General features: G+C 42.9%; 3 protein-coding genes across 3 annotated transcripts in view; 2 read left to right on the top strand and 1 right to left on the bottom strand.

The window, feature by feature from the left end:
- The window catches only part of rg (A kinase anchor protein rugose), a 488,645-nt gene that overhangs the window by 143,016 nt on the left and 323,002 nt on the right, over positions 1-22,627 (bottom strand). The gene's annotated exons all lie outside the window — the stretch shown is intronic.
- LOC145407019 (putative nucleotidyltransferase MAB21L1) lies at positions 11,561-12,871 on the top strand. The gene has a single exon (XM_080278035.1). It carries the CDS (start codon positions 11,747-11,749, stop codon positions 12,869-12,871), a length of 1,125 nt encoding a protein of 374 aa, XP_080134161.1. The 5' UTR covers positions 11,561-11,746.
- On the top strand, positions 13,212-14,799 carry LOC145407268 (protein mab-21-like). Its single transcript, XM_080278304.1, has one exon. The coding sequence runs from the start codon at positions 13,212-13,214 to the stop codon at positions 14,310-14,312; it is 1,101 nt and encodes a 366-aa protein (XP_080134430.1). The 3' UTR covers positions 14,313-14,799.

The raw sequence follows: 22,627 nt of genomic DNA, 5'->3' as shown, positions 1-22,627 counted from the left end.
CGGTGTGGTGCGGTGAGGATCTGTCCGTTCTCCCCTTTGGGGCTAAGATGCGAATGAATGTGTTTGAATGGATGAGTAAATGGAGAGTGAGTCGTCCTGTCTCGGCTACCTCCCTTTCCTTGGGGGAAGCAGCCTAGGTATATAGATAGATAGATAGATAGATAGATAGACGATAAAGATTTCTTTCTTAAGTTTGTTTTCTTCCACTCTTAAGACGATTTTCCTCAGCTTAAGAGGGATTTATAGTACTGGGGGATTTACGCAGTTACTCATAATTATAATAATAATAATAATAATAATAATAACTTCCATGGAACAAGTGACAATACACCAAATCATGATGACAAAAATATCTCCATAGTTCTCTCTCTCTCTCTCTCTCTCTCTCACACACACACACACACACACACACACACACCATTCACTTCCAACAATCAACTTCAAAGTATAGCAAGATATTAACCATTTTACAAGCAAGTCTTAACACACTTCTCATCACCCTGTAGTCTTCAATAAGGTCATAAGCAGAATAAAATCGCCTGGACTTAAATAAAATAATAATGGAATCGTAATAAAGGGATAATAAAGTACGTCTAAAATTCGTTATCTTTATTTATACGTGAAGGACAAGAGTAGATTTTTAACCAATATATTAGGTTATTAAATTTAATGTAATACGATATACCTTCGATAACGCTAAGGTAAAGGATTATTAGCGGATCGATTTACATACAATAAATAAATAAATAATAATAATAATAATAATCCTTTGGCACCCCGTCCCTTCCCTCTAACCTAACCTAACCCCGCTCAACCCCTCACCCTGACCCAGCCCAACCCCTCACCCTGACCCAGCTCAACCCCTCACCCTGACCCAGCCCAACCCCTCACCCTGACCCAGCTCAACCCCTCACCCTGACCCAGCCCAACCCCTCACCCTGACCCAGCTCAACCCCTCACCCAGACCCAGCTCAACCCCTCACCCAGACCCAGCTCAACCCCTCACCCTCACTCAGCTCAACCCCTCACCCTGACCCAGCTCAACCCCTCACCCTGACCCAGCTCAACCCCTCACCCTCACTCAGCTCAACCCCTCACCCTCACTCAGCTCAACCCCTCACCCTCACTCAGCTCAACCCCTCACCCTCAATCAGCTCAACCCCTTACCCTGACCCAGCTCAACCCTTCACCCTAACCCAGCTCAACCCTTCACCCTAACCCAGCTCAACCCCTCACCCTGACCCAGCTCAACCCCTCACCCTGACCCAACTCAACCCCTCACCCTGACCCAGCTCAACCCCTCACCCTGACCCAACTCAACCCCTCACCCTGACCCCCTCTCCCTTACCCCTTGTGAATCAGCGGCACTGTACTGAGACCAAACCAATTAGCATCGAACGGTGGCACAAACCGTATCGATTGAACGTCCGCTACCGCCAGACCACATCCAGACCTTCACGTAACTCCACACATACTCAAATCTCGATAGATAGATAGATAGATAGATAGAGTGATAGACTAGCTGGCTGATAGATAAACGGGTGGTAAAATTATCGATCCACCAACCCTTACTACTGCACTGTAATTCAATAGATAAATACATAGAAAGATAGATAGATAGACAGATAGAGAAGCTGACTGATAGATAAACGGGCAGTAATAGTACACAAACTGGTCCGAAAATGGCGCTCTAGAATTCACCAAGCGATTTCTTGAGCTCAGTCTGCTGGTCTGGGCGTGAGAGTGGCAATAAGGAGATAAATATAAGATGCAAGACGCTGATAACCATGAGTGAGCCGTCTCAGGAGCACGAGAGAAACTGCACACACACACACACACACACACGGAGTATACACAAACACCACAAATTTCTCGCAGTGTATAATTAATCAAGACAGGGAAGTTATGTTCTTACACACACACACACACACACACACACACACACACACACACACACACACACACACACACACACACACGAGCGATGCGACGCGAAAACTTAATAGCAAACAAAAGTACCTCACCAAAAATAATCAATAAACAAAATAAATAAAGCAAGATCCGAAAACAAATATATATATGAAAAAGGAAACTACCCCCCAAAAAATAACCCCAAAAAAAATATCTACCCAAAACCAAAAAATCTATCCAAAACCAAAAAATACCCAAAACCAAAAAAATAAATTGCCCAAAACCAAAAAACTAAAAACCAAAATATCTACCCAAAACCAAAAAATAAATCTACCCAAAACAAACCAAAAATCTACCCAAAACCAAAAACTATCCTAAACCAAAAAATCTACCCAAAACCAAAAATATAAAAACCATCCAAAACCAAAAAATAAATCGACCCAAAACCAAAAAAATGTTCCCAAATAATAACACTTCCTAAAACAAAAAATAAATCTACCTAAAACCAAAAAAAATAAATCAAACCACCCAAAATCAAAAAAATAAATCTACCCAATACAAAAAAATACATCTACTCAAAAGAATAACTACCTAAAACAAAAACAATAACTACCTAAAACCCAAAAAAAATCTACCCAGAACCAAAAAAATAAATCTATCCAAAACCAAAAAAATAAATCTACCCCAACCAAAAAATCTACCCAAAACCCAAAAATAAATCAACCCATACCCAAAAAAATATATCTACCCAAAACCAAAAATTATTCCCCTTTATTTCAGGCTTATTATATTTAGAGGTCATTTATATTTTTTTTTTTATCTTCCTTTGTTTTGGGCTTATTATATTTACTGGGTCATTTATGTTATTTATTCTTTATCTCCCTTTATTTCCAGGCTTATTAATTATTCCTTTACTTCAACGAAATCAGTGGAGAAAGAAATGGAGGATGAGGAGGAGAAATGTATGAGTGAGCGAGGTGGGTGTGAGCTGGAGAGAGGGTGGCATGATGGGTGGAGGAGGGTGTGGGCTGGAGAGAGGGGGCAGCATGATTGGGGAGGACAGGGTGACATGGAGGCGATTTGTTTGTGGGCACTCCTAGGATGAAGGCGTCTGGGTATGAATGAACAGACAGATAAATGATAAGATAAATGATAAATGATAACAGACGATTTCCTTCAGGTGATAAAGGGGTTAATGGAGACTATTTAACCCCTCCAGGTAAGAATCCCTCCTGCCTAAAAAAAAAAAATCCTCCGAAAATAACGAGAATAAATCACATCCGCAAATAACGAAAAAAACGTGCGAAAGTAACGAGAAAAATTACGTCCGTAAATAACGAAAAAAAAAAAAATTGCGAACGAGAAAAAATTACTTGTCCGCAAAATAATGACAAAAAAAACGTGCGAAAATAACGAGAAAAAAAATGTCCGAAAATAACGAAAAAATAATATATGACCGAAAAAGAGTAAAAATAATACGTCGGAAAATAACGGCGAAAAATTAACGAAAATAGCGACAAAAAATCAGAAAACAACGTGTGTAAAATTTATATATGTCCGAAATTAACCAGTGTCCCAAAATAACGAGAAAAAATAAATATGTCCAAAAATAACGAAGAAAAAACACATCCGAAAGCAGCGATGTCAGAAAATAACGTAAAAAATGTCCAAAAATAACAAGAGAAAATGTCCGAAAATAACGAAAATATATATATATATATATATATATATATATATATATATATATATATATATATATATATATATATATATGCGCGTCCGAAAATAAGAAAAAAATTGTCCGAAAATAACGAAAAATGTCCCAAAATAGCAAAGTAAAAAATCTGTCCGAAAAGAGAGAAAAATGTCCGAAAATAACGAAAAAGTGTGTCCGAAATAACGAGAAATATGTTTGAAAATAACGAAAAAGTCCGATAAATAACGAAAAATGTCCGAAAATAACGATGCGATACTTGGGTTATTTATTTATTATTTATTCGTTATTTGCCGCAATTTCCCTTTACCTGCGAAGTACCTTGTGTTTAATTCCCGTTAGAGAGAGAGAGAGAGAGAGAGACAGAGACAGATCGCTCATTATGATTCTTAATTACTCATTCTTTCCCTACGTTAATTTATTTCATCTTTAATTGCCTCATTTCCACATCATCTCCTCTCGTCATTACCTTCTCTGCCTACTACTTTTTATGCTAAGTTACTTTTTTTGTCATCGTCATTTCCTTATCTGTTCATTTATCTTTATTTCTTTATCCACTCATTTATCATTATCTTATTTTTTTTCATCTGTCATTTCGCTGTCGATCTTTTCTCCGGGTCTTCTTCGCTGTCATTCATTTCCCTATTTCACCTTCATCTGTCCTCTTTATCCTCTTGTTTCGTCCTTACCTCATGTCCCTTCATCTCACGTTTTCCCTTCATGTCTTCTGTTTCCTTATGTTTCTTCTCCGTCCTTCATTTCTCTTCATCTCTTTGTGTTCGTCCTGACTTTCATTTCATTAGGTTCCTTCATCTTTCATTTTCTTCATCTTCCATCATGCTTTCTTCGTGTCTATTAATATTCCTATGATATTCTTATATTCCTTTATCATCCGCCCTCTATGGCCTCCTCTTCTCTTCTTCTTCCATTTCTCTCCTCCTGTCTTTCGTGTCTCCTCCCTCCTATTTCCATTTTTCTCCATTGCCTTCCGTCTCTTCCTTCCTTCCTTCCGTTTCTTTCCTTCAGTCTTCCTTCTTCTCATCTTCTATTTCCCTCCTTCACCGTCTTCCTCCTCTCCTCTTCCTTCTTCTCATCTTCCATTTCTTTCCTTCAGTCTTCCTCCTCTCCTCTTCCTTCTTCTCATATTCCATTTCCCTCCTTCACTGTCTTCCTCCTCTCCTCTTCCTTCTTCTCATATTCCATTTCCCTCCTTCACTGTCTTCCTTCTCTCCTCTTCCTTCTTTTCATCTTCTCTTTCCTTCACAGTCTTCCTCATTTTCCATTTCTCTCCTTCACTGCCTTCCATCTCTCATCATTCCTTCTTATCTTTCAATTCTCTTTCATTTCACATAATCCTATTTCACCTCCTCCTCCTCATCATCATCATCATTTTCCATTTTTTTCCTTTATTACATTTCGTCCCATTATTTCTCATCATTTTCCTATTTTCACATCTACTATTATATCTCCAAACTCAATCGCCTATTTCTCGATCATTTTAATTTTACGTGAGCCCTCCCGTTGTCAAAAAAAAAAAAAAAAAAAAAAAAAAAAAAAAATATCCATATCACTGATTTTCGTTTTCCACGCTCCTCTGATAGTCAAAATCCCCATCTACTTTCAACTCTACCCTATTCTACTATTCTACCGTCCGCTCGTCCTCTCAGCCCCTTCAGTACGATGGCCTATTACCTCTTTTTTTTTTTTAAGAACTCGTAGTGAAGGTGAAAAAAAAATCTCCATTCTTCTAGTCAAAACGGAGATGTATTTTATTTTTCATTTTATTTTTGCGAGACGATTAATTAATTTTTCGGGACAAGAAGGACGGTACATACAATAGCATTTAAAACTTTCACTGATCTTGTATTTTGACTTTGCATTCCACGCACGATTCTCTCTCCATCTTCAACTTCTTTACTTTCATCAACTTTCTATAATTCTACCATCCGCCAGTCTTCGTAAAATAATGTCTGTTTATCTTTACTCCTACCACCACCAGGGATTATTTATTTATTTATTTATTTATTTACTGCTCAGCGGAGGTCTTTTGTAGTGAGTCAGACCGCATCTCCATCAACCCCTGCAGGGCGATGACGCAAATTCGCCTTATTCTTTATTTATTTATTTCATTCTGCATAAAACACACCCTCTAATGCGGTTGTGGATTTTCTTTATAAACACAGTCGCTCTAATCTTTAAATTCTCTCACTCTATCGCCACCGCCCTCCTCTTCCACTGTCCGCCCGCCCGTCCACCCCGTCCACTTAATCCACGTTCTTCCCCTTCTTTTACACCTCCACTTTCTCGGGTACGGGCACTTTTTACGCTCCATTAGTGTTCGCCTCTTTCCCAATTTTAAGTACCTTCCTCCACCGTTGTTATGCTTTCCGCTTAAGTTGTTTTCATCGTTAACTTCTGTCTTTCGTCTTGTTCTGTATATCAGTCTTTCTCTTTTTATTCTAGCGATTTATATACATTAGTCTCGTTCACTTTAAATTCCCTCATCAAGGAATTTAGTCTGTATTTCTCAAGTTCAGCCTCTGTTTCTCTTTTTTCGCACGCTGTTTCTCGTTCCTCCTCCTAAGTCATTTGTCTTCCCCATCGATTAATATTTTCATCGATTTTCCTCTTCGCTTTCGTCTTCCCTTCCTTTTCCGTAGTCCTTCTTTTTTCTTCATTTTTCCTTTCTTCTTTGTCTTCATTTCTTCCAGGCCTATTTATCACCATGTATTTTACTTCTCTATCTCTCTTCTTTATAATTCTTCACAGCTATCAATATTTCTCTTTCCCATCCTCTCCTCTTTCCCTCTCCTCTTCACTCTCTTTTTTTATTCGTTATTCTTCGTGACTATCATTTTTTCTCTCCGCTCTGCACCTTCCTCTTTTCTGTATCAATTTTTCTTCTCTCTTTCTTAGCATGTTAATTTTTTCCCCGTACCTCTTCGAAAATGTCTTGCCAAATATTTCAACTTCTCATCGCTTTTCCTATCGTCCCTCTTTCCCTCCTTCCTCTCCTTGTTACTCTCTTCTCTTTCCTTCTCCTTTTTGCTTCTCTCTCTCTTTCTCTCTCTTTCCTTCGCCTTTCCTTAATTATCCTCTTCCATTCTTCACTTCTCTTGACTCTACTCTTTTCCTCCTCCTCTTCCTTCTCTCCACCTCCCTCGTGTCTTCTCCTTCCATACTCCACAAACTTCTCATCTTCCTTCTTCTTTATCTTTTTTACGTTCTCCTTTTCTCTCTTCTCCACACTCTTCTCTTCCACAATGTTGTTCTTCCACATCCACACCCCCTACTCGTCTTCCACATCTCCACACACTCTTCTCCTTTACATCATCTCTTCGAACTCTCCTCCTCCTCTCTTCTACATCTCCCTTCTCTCCCCACTCTCTCCTCTCGTCTCCTCTTTCCTCCTCTCTCCTTGTTTCTCCTTTCCTCCTCCTTTCGTCTCTTCTCTCCTTTCCTTTTGCCTTCTCTCGTCTATTATTTCTTCCTCCTCCCTCATCTTGCCTCTTCTTTCCTCCTCCTCCTTTCCTTCGTCTCCTTCCTCCTCCTCCTCCTCGTCTCTTCTCCTCCTCCTCCCTTTCGTCTCTTCTTTCCTCTTCCTTTCGTGTCTACATTCCTATTTCCTTCGTCTCTTCTTCCCTCTTCCTTTCGTCTCTTCTTTCCTCCTTCCTCTCCTCGTCTCTTCTTTCCTCTTCCTTTCGTCTCTTCTTTCCTCATCCTTCCTTCGTCTCTTCTTTCCTCATCCTTCCTTCGTCTCTTCTTTCCTCATCCTTCCTTCGTTTCTTCTTTCCTCATCCTTCCTTCGTCTCTTCTTTCCTCCTCCTTCCTTCGTCTCTTCTTTCCTCATCCTTCCTTCGTCTCTTCTTTCCTCCTCCTTCCTTCGTCTCTTCTTTCCTCCTCCTCCCTTTCGTCTCTTCTTTCCCTCTCTATCGTACCTCCTTTCCTTCTCCTTCCTTTCCTCCTCTATCTATCTCCTTTCCTCCTCCTCGCTCCTCCTCTCCTCGCTCCACCATCTCGCCAAAGGTCCGATGCTGGGCTAGTGAATTCCTCAAGTGTAATTAGGTATCTCTTTCCAGGTGAGCAGCCTCGAAAGCCCTCTGCTGTCCTGCTGGCTTTTTAAGGCTTGGATGCGCGGATGAGGGTGGCTTTTGAAGGGGATGGGCTGGCTGAGTGGCTGTGAGAGTGGCTGAGTGGACGAATGACTGGCTATAAGGATGGCTGAGTGGCTGTAAGGATCGAATGACTGGCTGTAAGGATGGCTGAGTGGACGAATGACTGGCTGTAAGAATGGCTGAGTGGACGAATGACTGGCTGTAAGGATGGCTGAGTGGACGAATGACTGGCTGTAAGGATGGCTGACTGGCTGTAAGACTGGCTGAGTGGACGAATGACTGGCTGTAAGACTGGCTGAGTGGACGAATGACTGGCTGTAAGACTGGCGAGTGGACGAATGACTGGATGTAAGAATGGCTGAGTGGACGAATGACTGGCTGTAAGACTGGCTGAGTGGACGAATGACCGGCTGTAAGGATGGCTGAGTGGACGAATGACTGGTTAAACTGGCCGTAGAAATGGCTGACTGGGAGGTGAAAATGGCTGAATTGGCTATAAAAATGGCTGAGTTAAGGCTGTGAGGATGGCGTTGTCTGATCTGAATGGCAGGCCAATTTGATGCAAGGCTGACTGGGTATTCTGAGTGTCTGAGAGGATGTGATGTGGTGGGATGGAGTGATATTTCTGATTGTCTGAATGCCTAAGTGACTGAGTGAATAAGCGTCTGTCTGACTGGATGCGTAAATGAGTGTGTCTGACTGGATGCGTAAATGAGTGTGTCTGACTGGATGCGTAAGTGGCTGAGTGAATGTCTGATTGTCTGACTGTATGCGTAAGTGAATGAGTGTCTGTCTGACTGGATGCGTAAACAAGTATCTGACTGTCTGACTGTATGCGTAAATGAGTGTCTGATTGTCCGACTGTATGCGTAAATGAGTGTCTGCCTGTCTGACTGTATGCGTAAAGGAGTGCCTGACTGACTGACTGGATGTGTAAATTAGTATCTGATTGCCTGACTGGATGCGTAAACGAGTGTCTGATTGACTGGATGCGTAAATGAGTGTCTGATTGTCTGACTGGTTGCGTAAGTGAATGAGTGTCTGTCTCTGGATGCGTAAACGAGTGTCTGAATGACTGACTGGATGCGTAAATAAATGAGTGTCTGATTGTCTGGATGCGTAAACGAGTGTCTGATTGTCTGACTGGATGCGTAAATGACTGAGTGTCTGATTGTCTGACGATGCGTAAATGAGTGTCTGTCTGACTAAATGCGTAAATGTCTGACTGGATGAGTGTTAGGTGGGATGCGCTTATGTATCTGACTGTCTGTGTGGATGCTGACTGGATGTGTGTCTGACTGGCTGTTGAGACGAGCTGAAGAGTCTGACTGGATGCGAGACAGTCTGCATGCGCCTACAGATGAGTGACTGTTTTTCTGACTGGGTAGAGTGGAGTGTCAGTTTTGGAGTGGATGGATGAGTGTCTGACGGGATGCAAAAACGAAAGAGTGGATAGATGTGGAAACGAATGAGTGGATGGAAGGCAAGAAGGAGAGTGGATAGACGTAGATAAGACCGAGTGGATGGAAGGCAAGAACGACAGAGTGGATGGAAGTGGATATGACTGAGTGGATGGAAGAACGTGTCCAATTTTCTCCGTAATTACCTGACTGGATATGCAAACGGGTGTCTGATTGGCTAGGGACCTGAGTGTGTTGTGACGCGTCTGGCTGAATCTACACCTATACGGATGGGTGGATACGTAACTGCTGAAGTGGATGAAAAGATAATGAGATAGTTGAAGAGATAGGAAAATATCTAAGTGAACGTATATTTCCCTGAGAGTGGATGGATAGGTGTGCTGATGGATAGGTGGATGGACAGGTGTGTGGATGGATAGGTATATGGTTGGACAGATGTGAGTAATAGGTATGTGGATGGATACGGGTGTGCAGGGATAGGTGTGCGGATGGACAGGAGTGTGGAAGGATAGATATGTGGATGGATAGGGGTATGGAAGGATAGCCGTGTGGATGGATAGGCGTGTGGAAGGATAGGTGTGTGGATGGATAGGTGTGTGGATGGATAGGCGTATGGAGGGACAGGTGTGTGGATGAACAGGTATGTAGATGGATTGATGTGGATGGATGGATAGGTGTGTGGAGGGAAAGGTGTGTGGATGAATAAGTGTGCGGATGAGCCAGTGTGGATGTATAGATGTGCGGATGAGCGAGTGTGGATGGACAGGTGCGTATATGGATGGATAAGCGTTACTGAATAGGTGTATGGATAAGTGTGCGTATGGGTGGAGTGGTGTTAATGGACAGATGTGTGGATAGGTGTGCGGATAGATAGGTGTGCGTATGGATAGACTGGTGTTAATGGATAGGTGTGTGGATAGGCGTGCGGATGGACAGGTGTGGAAGAGCAGGTGTGTATGGATAGGTGTGGACAGGTGCGTGTATGGATAGGTGTGGAAAGGTGTGTGTGTGGATAGGTGTCAGGCTGAAAAACTACCCGAATCTTGGGTAAATGAAGGAATGAATGACTGGATATATATTTGCGTGTGTGGATTCGTAACAGAGGAAAGAAAGAGTATAGATATCTAACTGAATAATTAAAAGGAGTGAAGGAGTGAGTAAGCATCTGATTGTCTTGGTAACTATCTGATTGCGTGAACATCTGACTGCCAGATGAGTTGATGTCTGATTGTCTGAGTGGATGGTTAGGTATCTTGGTGTGGATATGGAACTGGCGGTGTGGATTATACCGGTGTCTGATTGGGTAAGTTATTATTTCAACGCGCGGATCAGTAGCGATGTGGATGGATAGCTAACTGCGTGGCTGTGATAAATGATAACTGGATAACTGAAGGTATGGATGTGTAGCTGTAATAAAGGATGATTTTAGGTATGTTTACGAACTACACTTTATTCCTAGCGAGTCGTGGAATAACTAGCTAGAGATATTAACGGCTGAGGTATGCGGGGAGCTGTGTTAACTCAGGTGATCCTAGCTAACAGGTAGTAAAAGTGGTGTGTGCAAGGGTGTGGTAGGAGAGGTGATGGTAGCATTCCACGGCGCGGTGAGGGTCTGGTTGCAGCCTGTGGTACGTTTACATGGTGTGTGGTACAGCTCGGTACAACGAGGCCACATAGTATGCCTGGGTAATGGGTGGCGCCGTAACAGAGCTGGTGGTATGTGGATTGATGGTGGTGGCTGCCGTGTGGTAGGTCCAGCGGAGGGGTGTGGTACCACTGACGAGTAGTTTATGGTAGCGAGAAATTATGGTTGTTTGTAGTAAAGGGCGATGTTGTAGCAATGCTGGAGGTCCATTGTTGATAGCAGAGCCTGGGAATGGGCGATGCAGCAACAGGGAGGTGAGGTAGGTGGAGGTGGAGGGCGTGTGGTAGCAGTGTGTGTGGTAGGGCCTGGTGGTGGTCGGGTGGCTGGTAATGTCTTCATACCACCCGCGGGGTGGCTCGCGTCGCCCGCTAAACGTGGTATTTAATCCAGTGCAGGTACCGGGGCCGCGACGCCTTTGTTCGCCCCGGTAGTCTATATATTAATTCACGTGTGAGGCGGCGCGGGGCGGGGCGGGGCGAGGCGCCGCCTGTCAACCCGTCAACGACTCACAACTAATCACTGTTGGCATTCGCCGGGTGGCTGTGGCCGCCAGCCAACCACTGCGCCGCCACTCCCACGCCCCGCCCCCTTCACTCCACGCCAGCCACTGCCGCCGCCGCCTGCCGCTGTGTATTAGGCCACACTCCGCCCCCCGCCCGGCGGCCAATGGCAGGGACGGCCCGGCTTGACGTCACCCACCGCCAGTAGATCCCGAGGATAGGGAACAGAGCAAGTCGTAGTTTAGAGGAGCTAACTTATCAGTGAACTAAATGGATATTATATAGTAATTACTCACGGAGATTTAAGCCCCAAATCAAGTTTTCGATCCTAACTGTGTGCCAGGGAGTTGTAAGGAAAGGGCTGTGAGGGCTGGCGGGCTGAGCGAGGCGTGAGGGCGGCGAGGGCTGGGCAGGGCTGAGGCAGTGAGTCAGACACAGCCATGTTGGTGCCGAGCGACGGCGTCTCCAGCGGGTCGGGAAAGCTGGTGGCGGCGCTGGAGCAGTTCTACAGCGAGCAGGTGGCCAAACGGCGCATGGTGGTCAATAAAAGGGTGGAGGAGGTGGTGCAGGTGGCCCACGACCTCATGAAACATGTGGAGGCACAGGAGCCACGATGCCTCTCCACCCTCACGCAGGCGGGGGGGCGATGGGAAGGCCTGCACATCCTCTCCCCACACGAATATCAAGTCACCATCTACCTCAACCAGATGGGTGAGTTCAACCTAGTGGATGACGGTACCGTGCCTGGCAGCGCCGTGCTCAAACTCAGTGACGGCCGCAAGCGGTCCATGTCGCTATGGGTGGAGTTCATCACCGCCTCGGGCTACCTGTCCTCCCGCAAAATGCGTGCAAGGTTCCAGACGCTGGTGGCGCAGGCGGTGGAAAAATCGCAGTATCGAGACCAGCTGCGTATGGTTGGAGGGACGTCGGAGGTGCGTGTGAGGATCCGTGACACGTACACGCTGGACCTGACGCTGGCCTTTAAGTGCTACGGCATCTGGCCACGGTCCGCCGCACACTGGCCAGAGCTGTCCCTGCCGTGGCCAGGCGTCGAGCTGGCGGCGGAGGTGAAAATGTCGGGGTTCACGCTGGTGTCGCGGGACTGCACACACCTGGCCAGGGAGAAGGACAAGGACAAGCAGGACGCGGCCATAACGGCGGAGGGCGACACCTGGGTAATGGTGTTCATGGAGGCAGAGGACCGACTACTGACGCAGGGCTGCCGCAAGAAATGCCTGTCCATCCTGAAGACACTACGAGACCGTCACCTGGACCTGCCCGGCAACCCCGTCAGCTCGTACGTGCTGAAGACCCTGGTGCTGTACGAGTGTGAGAAGCATCCACACGAGTGGGAGTGGGACACCCTCAGCCTGGGTGATCGTATCAATGGCATTCTCCTGCAGCTGATCTCATGCCTCCTGTGCCGCCGTTGTCCTCATTATTTCCTGCCACAGGTGGATCTATTCAGGGGGTCGCCTCGCCAAAGCCTCACCCAGGGAGCCTCCCAGACGTGGCGCCTCACCCGAGACCTCCTCACCCGCACCGAGTACCTCCAGCAGTGCTAACTCACCCCCACCCCCACCCCTCCCCCTGTTCGGCCATCAGTCAGGCGGGCGGCGGCACGGCAGTCATGCGGTCATTGATCGGTGGTGCGGGCCATGGTGGGCCAGGCTGGGCCGGGGCGGGCCAGGTCGCGGGTGGTGTCGGGCGGCAAGATGGATGTCCTGGGGGTGTCCTGCTCCTGGCGCGGCGGCGTGACACAGGGCGGGGCGGTGGGCGGCGCGCGACCATGGCTCCGCCCACATTGCATCTCCTGCAGGCGCAACTCACGCATCAGTAATTAGCAGCGGGAGGCTACGAAGTAGGGGTGCATCGTGAGGCGGCAGGTGTGGGGCACGTGGTGTGATGCTGGTGCCGGCGGACATGCAGGCGGCGCAGTCCCGCATGCTGTACCAGGTAAACAAGTACTCCAGCGAGCGGGTGGCCGCCAGGCGTGCGGCTGTGGCAAAAACCCTCAGGGAGGTGGTGAAGGTGGTGCAGGATGTACTCAAGGAGGTGGAGGTGCAGGAGCCCAGGGTCATCTCATCACTGGCAGAGGTCAATGGACGCTTCGAGGGACTCAACGTGGTCTCGCCAACAGAGTTCGAGGCCGTCCTCTATCTCAACCAGATGGGCGAGTTCAACTTCGTGGACGACGGCAGCATCCCTGGCAGCGCAGTGCTCAAGCTCAGCGACGGCCGCAAACGGTCCATGTCACTGTGGGTGGAGTTCATCACTGCCTCAGGCTACCTGTCGGCACGCAAGATGCGCTCGCGGCTGCACACGCTGGTGGCGCAATCGCTGGATAAATGCACGTACAGAGACGCCGTGCGTATGGTTGGGGACACGAGTGAGGTGCGTCTGCGGATACGAGATCGTTACATCGTTCAGATCACGCCCGCCTTCAAGTGCTCTGGCGTGTGGCCACGCTCGGCCGCCCACTGGCCCTCCCCACACGCGCCCTGGCCGCCACCCAGCCTGGTGGCAGAGGTAAAGACGGAGGGGTTCGACCTACTGAGCCGCGAGTCACACAGCCTGGGTGGCAAGACTAACGGGGGCCTGGAGGGTGACGCCTGGGTACTGTCCTTCAACGACGCTGAAAATAGGTTGCTGTACGGCGCGTCACGCAAGCGATGCCTGGCCATCCTGAAGACACTGCGGGACCGCCACCTGGACCTGGCAGGGGACCCGGTGCCTGCATACGCCGTGAAGACGCTGGTGTTGTACGAGTGTGAGAAGCACCCGCGGGAGGCTGAGTGGGACGAGGGTGCGCTGGGTGACCGCCTGGTGGGCATCCTGCTGCAGCTGATAACGTGCCTACAGTGCCGCCGCTGTCCGCACTACTTCCTGCCCTCCATCAATCTGCTGCGTGGCGCCTCACCCCCGGCACTGGAGACCGCCGCCAAGCAGGCCTGGCGCCTTACCCGTGAACTGCTAACCAACCCCAAGAGCCTGGAGAAGCTGTGAGGCCGCACCGCACCTACACCCGCTGTACATAGTGTATATAGAGGCAACAACCCCTCACACCCGTGGCCTCTAGACCCACAGGGTGACTCACTATATTATATTATTATTATTATTTATAGGCGCAGTGCTTGGCGCGGCGCCATTCTTGCAGCTGTGATACCTTCACTTATTATTACTAGTGTAGTGACCGACCCCTCTGCTCTAAGTGCCACGTGTAGTGACATAGACCTACCCTAAGTGTCACGTGTAAAAGAAATCGAAAATTATGTTCTCGGGCTGAATGGGTTAATGAAGGGGTGGTGAGGGGGTTAATAAAGCCTGTACCTAACCCCCTCAATCCCCCACCCCATCCCCTCCTCCCCCGCATCACGTCAGTGCCACGTGCTGATTCACTCACGGACACAGTGCCAGGCCAGAGACTGAGAAACCCCCCTCCCCTATTGTAAACGTCAAGAGCTTACACACACACACACACACACACACACACACACACACACACACACACACACACACACACACTTCACTCCCGCAACAACACTTGACGGAAGGGAAGCGGTGTGGAAGCCTCTCTCTCAAGCCCTTCATCACCCCTCACCGCCCCGTCAAGAGGGAGAGTGGGAGGGGGTGGGTGGGGGAGGGGAGAGAGACACCGCCCCACCACCCCAGCAAGAGAAACGGGGGTGCGAGGGGGGAGGGGAGACTCCTGTAAATGGCTCCCTTCAACCCCAGTAAAAGAAAAATGGGGGGAGGAGGCAGGCGAACCACCCAATTACGTCACCCATTACGTCTACGTCAGCTTGTGTGTGTGTAGTCAACTTCATGTAACGTAGAGACAATGTGCTTTACTTTCTCGTGTGTATTAACTATAAATCTATAATCCTCCTATTTCTCTAGTTCAAAGAATCTCACCCACGCTAGAATGAGACCTAGTTAGTGTGTCTAGTGTGAAATTGGTAGCTGATACCTTCTAATCACTCTACAAAAATAATATATATCTGTATTTAATCCATAGGTCAATTCTAAATCTAATCTAGAAAACAATATGTACCAATTAACCTCTAAAACATCCTAGATCAGGTTAATGACTAGATGCAAAATTCTAGATATCTTTTCCTCTAGCTGCTAAAAATAATCTAAGATCATTTTTCCCGTGAGAAGTTTAGAATACTCGTGTTTTTTTGAGTGTGTAATATTAGCTCAGAGTAGGAGGGGTATGTAGGTGGGGCGGTGTGTGTGTATGTATGTGTGGCCTGGTGTGTACGTGTGTGCGACTTAGGTGTGCGTGTGGGTGTGTGTATATCTCATCTATACCTACTCACACACACACACACACACACACACACACACACCGCCCCATCGACACCCTCAGCCCCGAAGTCAAACAATATTTATGTGTGTCGTCTTTACCAATGTCACTGTGTCAATGATGTTAACAATACCGATGAAATACAAACTTCGTGAAATGCCAGTCAGTGTTTTTCATTACCCAACAAAATTATATGAATATTAATGATGAAAGAATAAATGAAAAGATGGATAAATACGCCAATAACTGAAAGACACACGAGATAAACAAGCTAATATATATAAAAGACATGTTAGTAAATAAAAGACATATATACACGAAGAAAAAAATATTGGTCAACCTGAAGGAAAATTTGTCTTGATTATTCATGTCAAAATTTGCCTATAGAGTTATCAGCTAAAAATTTACTCTTGTTAATTTCGAAAATAAATGAGCCCAAAATTATACATCTCATTTACCCAATTTACATGAAAAAATAAATTACCACTGAATAACGTTCCTGATTATACAAAATAATAATAATAATAATAATTCCCTTTACATACGTGAATAATAACTGATGATAATTTATAACTAATGGATACGATACCTGAAAATTATTGATCTGATAACTTACGATACCTGGAAATGATCTGATAACTTACGATACCTTAAAATTAACTTACGATACCAAGAAATTATTTATTGATAACTTACGATACCTGGAAATTATTGATCTGATAACTTACGAAACCCGCAAATGATCTGATAACTTACGATACATGGATTAAATATAAGATACCTGGAAATTATAACTAACGATACCAAGAAATTGTTTATCAGATAACTTACGATACCTGGAAAGTATTGATCTGATAACTTACGATACCTGGGAATTATTTGTGATAACTTACGATACTTGGAAATTATTTGATAACTTTCGATATCTGAAAATTCTTTTAACTTACGATACCTTTGAATTATCAGATAACTTACATCAGGAAATTATGTTAACTTACGATACCGGGGAATTATCTCATAACTTACGATACCTGAAAATTATCTGATAACTTACGATATCAGGGAATTATTTGAACTTACGATACCCGAGAATTATCTAATAACTTACGACACATGGGAATTATCTGATAACTTACGATACCTGGAAATTATTCACCTGATAACTTACGATACCAGAGAATTCAGATAACTTGCGATTCCTGGAAATTATTTATAACTTACAATACCTGAAAATAATTATAACCAACGATAGCTGGAAATTATTTACCTAATATATAACTTACGATCCCTCGAAATTATTTATCTGGTAACTTACGATACCGGAAATTAATAACTTACGATACCTGTTAATTATCAAGGTGCATAATTGACCTGAGAATAATTTACGTGACCTCCCTGACCCTCATCTTGTAGTAATTAACCAGGTGATTTATCGATACTATCTATCTATCTGTCTATTGCCAGACGCCTTAATCCCGTAAGGGGTGGCCACAAACAAATCGACTCCATGTCGCCTTGTCCCCTGCCATTTCATTATCGATACTGAAACAATATTTACAACTTTAGAGTAATTAAAGCCACCTATAATTGCCCTAATTATTGGATGGATAATATGGGGTGACATGATAATTATTCAGTTATTCAGTTATTTCTTATTGGATAATTTGCCTCGGTGAATAACATAGTGAATTAACTTAAAATAGACACTTTTAATTAAACGGGAGAATTAGGTGACATCATGATGAGATGATGATGATGATGGTGGTGATGGTGGTGGTGATGATGATGATGGTTGTGGTGGTGGTGCCGATGGAAATGATGATGATGATGATGATGGTGGTGGTGGTGGTGACGATGATGATGATGATGATGATTTAAAAACCTGCGATGCATAATTATAATCTCTAATTACTAAGAAATTATGATAACGATGATGATGATGATAATGATGATACTGAACAGGAAGAGGATGATGACAATATTGAAGATGATAATGATAATGATATTGAAGAAGATGATGATGATGATGATGATGATGATGATGAAGATATTGATGATGATGATGATAATGATGATATTGAAGATAATGATGATGATGACGATATTGATGATGATGATGATAATGAGGATATTGAAGATAATGATGATGATGACGATACTGATGATGATGATGATATTGAAGATAATGATAATGATGACGATACTGAGGATGATGACGATGATGATGATAACGATAATAATAATGATGATGATAAAGATAAACTATGATATATAAAAATAACACATAATTAAACCTAGCAAGGCATAACTCAAGCTGCATGAACAACGTCAGTTCTACCCTCGAAATAACTGTTCTGTTCAACCATGAGAACAAATAACTACCCAATAACATATAACAAGGGGATAACAATGTTCTACTTGGTATTAACACCCTCAGGCTCCTATAACCCACTCAGATGAATAAAATCGTCCGTTATTTGTTGTGTGATTATCAGGAGAGTCATTTGTTGTTGTTGTTATTATTATTATTATTATTATTATTATCATCAACGCTGCTGTTCTTTCTGTTGCCGTTGATATTATTATTATTATTATTACTACTACTACTACCGCTGCTGCTGCTGCTACTATACTACTACCACCACTACTACTACTACTACTATACAGTACTACTACCACTACTACTACTACTATTATTATTATTATTTTATTTTCCAAACATAACTATCCTTTGCCGATTTATTTTACATTTTTTCCATGAACTAAAAAAAAAAGATATTATTGATGTAACCAAAATACGGATAATAGCTATGGAGGGTAAGCTATAATGTCTCTTACGCCTTCATATTATAACTACCGATCTCGCTACCTTCACGTCCGCGAGTATATATTAGGTATCATTCTAAATACACTCATCTAATAACTAAGCACTTGGTTAATTTCGCGATTATATTATTATTATTATTATTATTATTATTATTATTATTTATAGTAGTAGTAGTAGTAGTAGTAAGTAGTAGAAGTAGTAGTAGCTATAGTAGTAGTAGCTGTACGTTTAGCAAGTGCAATAATAATAATAATAATAATAATAATAACAATAATAATAATAATAATAATAATAATAATAATAATAATAATAATAATAAACCTATAACCTTTCACATTTTTATTCGGAAAAACGAAACTATTTTATTTCAGCTTACGAAGGATGATGATATTAAGTTCGTAGACTCGTAGAGAAATATCGCAACTAAGAGCCTTACGTAAGAGAAATTTACGTCACGAAGAAAGGCCAGTCAAGAGAGTTACGAAAAAAATTAAACTTACGAGCAGAGTTAAGAAAGAATTTAAGCAAGAAGAAGTCCTACCAAGAGTTACGAAAATATTAACTCCTGCCCAAAGTTACGAACAATTTTAAGTTACGAGATTTTTTAAGTGTTACGAAAAAATTTAAGTTACGAAAAAAGTCCCGACCAAAGTTACGAGGAAATTTAAGTTACGAAAAAAGTCCCGACCAAAGTTACGAGGAAATTTACGTGCGTTACGGGAGCATTTAAGTTGCGTAAGTCCTGCCCAGAGAGTTACGCGAAAATCTGAGTGGGTTACGACAAAATCCAAAGTTACGAGATTATATGACAAGAAATTTTAACGTAAGTCCAACCGAGAGTTACGAGAGAATTTAAGCGAGTTACGAGAAAAATTAATTATTATTATTATTATTATTGTTATTGTTATTATTACTATTGCTATTATTATTATTAATTATTATTATTATTACTACTACTACTACTACTACTACCACCACCACTACTACTACTACTACTACCACCACCACCACCACTACTACTACTACTACTACTACAACTACTTCTACTACTACTACCAGACGATTTTATTCAGCTTATTAATGGCCGCTCGTACTGAAGGGGTTAATGAAGGCAATATTTACCCCCCCCCTTTAAAAAATCCAAATAGATTCGTATTCTCGTTGGGTAAGGAAGCTCCCTAACACCTCTTCCGCAGCGATTTATTTTTGGATATAAGTGGTTAATATAATACTATACGTTATTTATGCAGCGTTTGGCGATATTGAAAGGATTTATGTTACACAGAAGAGGACAGAAAGATGCAATATAATAAATCGCTTAGGAAAAGGTGTTACGGAGCTTCAATATGTTATTTACGTGGAGTATGGCGATATTGGAAGGATTTATATAACAGATGACAATGAGGTGTAGTAAACAAAGTAAATCGCTTAGGAAAATGTGTTAGGGAGCTTTTGCATTCTACTATATTTATGCAGAATATAGTGATGTTGGATGGTGTAATAAACATAATAAATCGCTTAGGAAAAGGTGTTTGGGAGCTTCTGTACGTTATTTATGCAGAGTATGGCAATATTGGAAGCATTTATGTAACAGAAAAGTACAGTAAGGTGCAATATACAAAATAAATCGCTTAGGAAAATACGTTAGGGAGCTATTGTAGTCTACGATATTTATGCAGAGTATAGTGATACTGGATAGTGTAATAAACATAATAAATCGCTTAGGAAAAGGTGTTAGGGAGCTTCAGTACGTTATTTACGAGTATGCAGAGTATGGCGATACTGGAAGGATTTACGTAACAGGAAAGTACAGTAAGGTGCAATAAGCAAAATAAATCGCTTAGGAAATGGTGTTAGGGAGCTTTTGTTCGTTATGTACGCAGAGTATGGCGATAATGGAAGGATTTATATAACAGAAAAGGACAGTAAGGTGTAAGAAACGAAATCAATCGCTTAGGAAAAGGTGTTAGGGAGTTACCACAGCGACTTATTGAATTTCGTTCTCGTCAGTTAAGGAAGCTCCCTAACACCACTTCCTAAGCGATTTATTTTGCCTGTTACTCCTTACTATCCTCGTCAGTGTCATTTGAATCATCACAACATACAAATTTATATCAACCAGTCATACCCAAAAAATAAATCGCTAAGGAACAGGTGTTAGGGAGATAACAGAAGAAAATACGGGCTCTCAGACGCTTTTCCTCAGCTTAACCCCTTCACTACGACACAATAACTGCTAACTCTACATTATTATTATTATTATTATTATTATTTTTATTATTATTATTATTATTATTAATTTAGAAGGTTCTGTATCCTTCACCAGCGCCTTCAATATTGAGTCTTTCATAGATAGATAGATAGATAGATGGATAGACAGATAGACAGATGGATGGACAGATGGGACAGATAAAGAAACATGTATGTATAAAGAGAGATGGACATACACAAACAGACATACACATAGACGGGCATACAGATAGATAGACAGATAGATAGATAGGCATAGAAACGTAAATATAATCATCTAAAATTAACAATAAAAAATACATAATCGGACTGAAGGGGTTGAGACATGCCTACACTCCATTCACTCCAACTTGGCCAAGATTTTCGTCCCTTTAGAGCATACGACTCTCCACCCTTTCCACAGCACTTCTTCGTAACTAGCAATCTACTCTGGTGCTACTCTCCCCTTATAGCATCGCATTCTAGATGGAGAGATGGTAATTTTTTTTTTTCTCTCTCTCTCTCAAACACACACACACACACACACACACACCGCTCGCTGGTGCAGTGGTAACGTTCTCGCTTGCCATCTGGTAGACGGGAGTTCGCGCCTCGCTCAGGTTGCGAAAAGTTTCACTGACGAAGTGGGTGGTTACTGTCCCCCTTGAGCAAGGGGACGGGTGTGTGGGTGTGTGAAGGTCACAGCCTTGCCCTTAGATCGGACTATATGAGCTCTCAGCTCCCTTCCGGGAGGGTAAAAGCTGACGATCACGACCATCAAGTGATCCTGACCGACCCGGTGAATTACACACACACACACACACGATTAGCGTTTTATCTGAAAATCTTTAAAAAATCGCAATGCATTCCATTTTGCGACTGATTCTTTTACTTAACACAAAGAAAGCCAGCGCTGTCAATAATAATAATAATAATAATAATAATAATAATAATAATAATAATAATAATAATAATAATAATAGGGTCGGAAAGGAGGTCCGGATGATGATGATATAGAATAATAATAATAATAATAATAATAATAATAGGGTGGGAAGGGAGGTCCGGATGATGATGATGATGATGATGATGATGATGATGATGATGATAATAATAATAATAATAATAATAGATAAATAATTTTAAGTACTTTACTTGGCAAGTATTATCTCTATTACAATTACTCTTTATTAGCGCTCAAGGAACTCCACCCAATAAATCTATCTATCTATTGCCAGACGCCATAATCCCATAATGGGTAGCCATTTGACTTTGAGTTAGTTGTTTTACGGGGAGGGGCACTAACCCTCCACCAACCCACTTGTTGACACGTAGGGAGCACGTATGGCTTGGTTATATGGTTACCACCCAGCGTTGTAAATGGTTTCTTGGCTTACAGGAAACCATTTGGCTTGTCACTCAATGTAAAGCCACCTGTAAAGGAAAGAAAAGCAGTAAGAAGTGACAGGAAAGATGGGAGAAATAGGAAGAGAGGAGGGCAGGCAGAGAAAAAGAATGATAAAGACTAAGGAAATAAATAAATAAATAAATGATAAAGGACGCTATCCTATTTTCTACTGTGCTTATTCCAGACGATTATTTTCCTTGAGACCTGAACTGGAGGGGTTTATAAATCCTCCCCAGTAATACCTCCACTATCTTCCTTATTAGAGATCTGTGCTAAGGGAAATCGTCTGTCAGTGGAAGAATAAAGTGGGCGAAATGCGTCATTGAATTTATTATTATTATTATGCTTATTATTATTATTGTTCTTATTATTGCTACTATTATTATGATTATGATGATGATGATTATGATTATTATTATTATTACTATTGTCATTATGCTTATGCTTATCATTATTATTATTATTATCATATTTTAACTAAACCGCAAAAAAAATGTGAAAAAATAAGTTACTGGATGATTTATTACTATTATTATTATCATTAT

Source organism: Coenobita brevimanus, chromosome 72 (assembly GCF_032717465.1).
Source record: "Coenobita brevimanus isolate Jiangsu-jjx chromosome 72, ASM3271746v2, whole genome shotgun sequence".
Lineage (NCBI taxonomy): Eukaryota > Metazoa > Arthropoda > Malacostraca > Decapoda > Coenobitidae > Coenobita > Coenobita brevimanus.
The sequence above is the reverse complement of the archived record's forward strand: the minus strand, read 5'-3'. Positions and strand labels throughout refer to the sequence as shown.

What these genes read in the sequence shown, in the direction of transcription:
- LOC145407019 (XM_080278035.1), top strand. Translation starts at nt 11,747, where the DNA reads ATGTTGGTGCCGAGCGACGGCGTCTCCAGCGGGTCGGGAAAGCTGGTG.
- LOC145407268 (XM_080278304.1), top strand. Translation starts at nt 13,212, where the DNA reads ATGCTGGTGCCGGCGGACATGCAGGCGGCGCAGTCCCGCATGCTGTAC.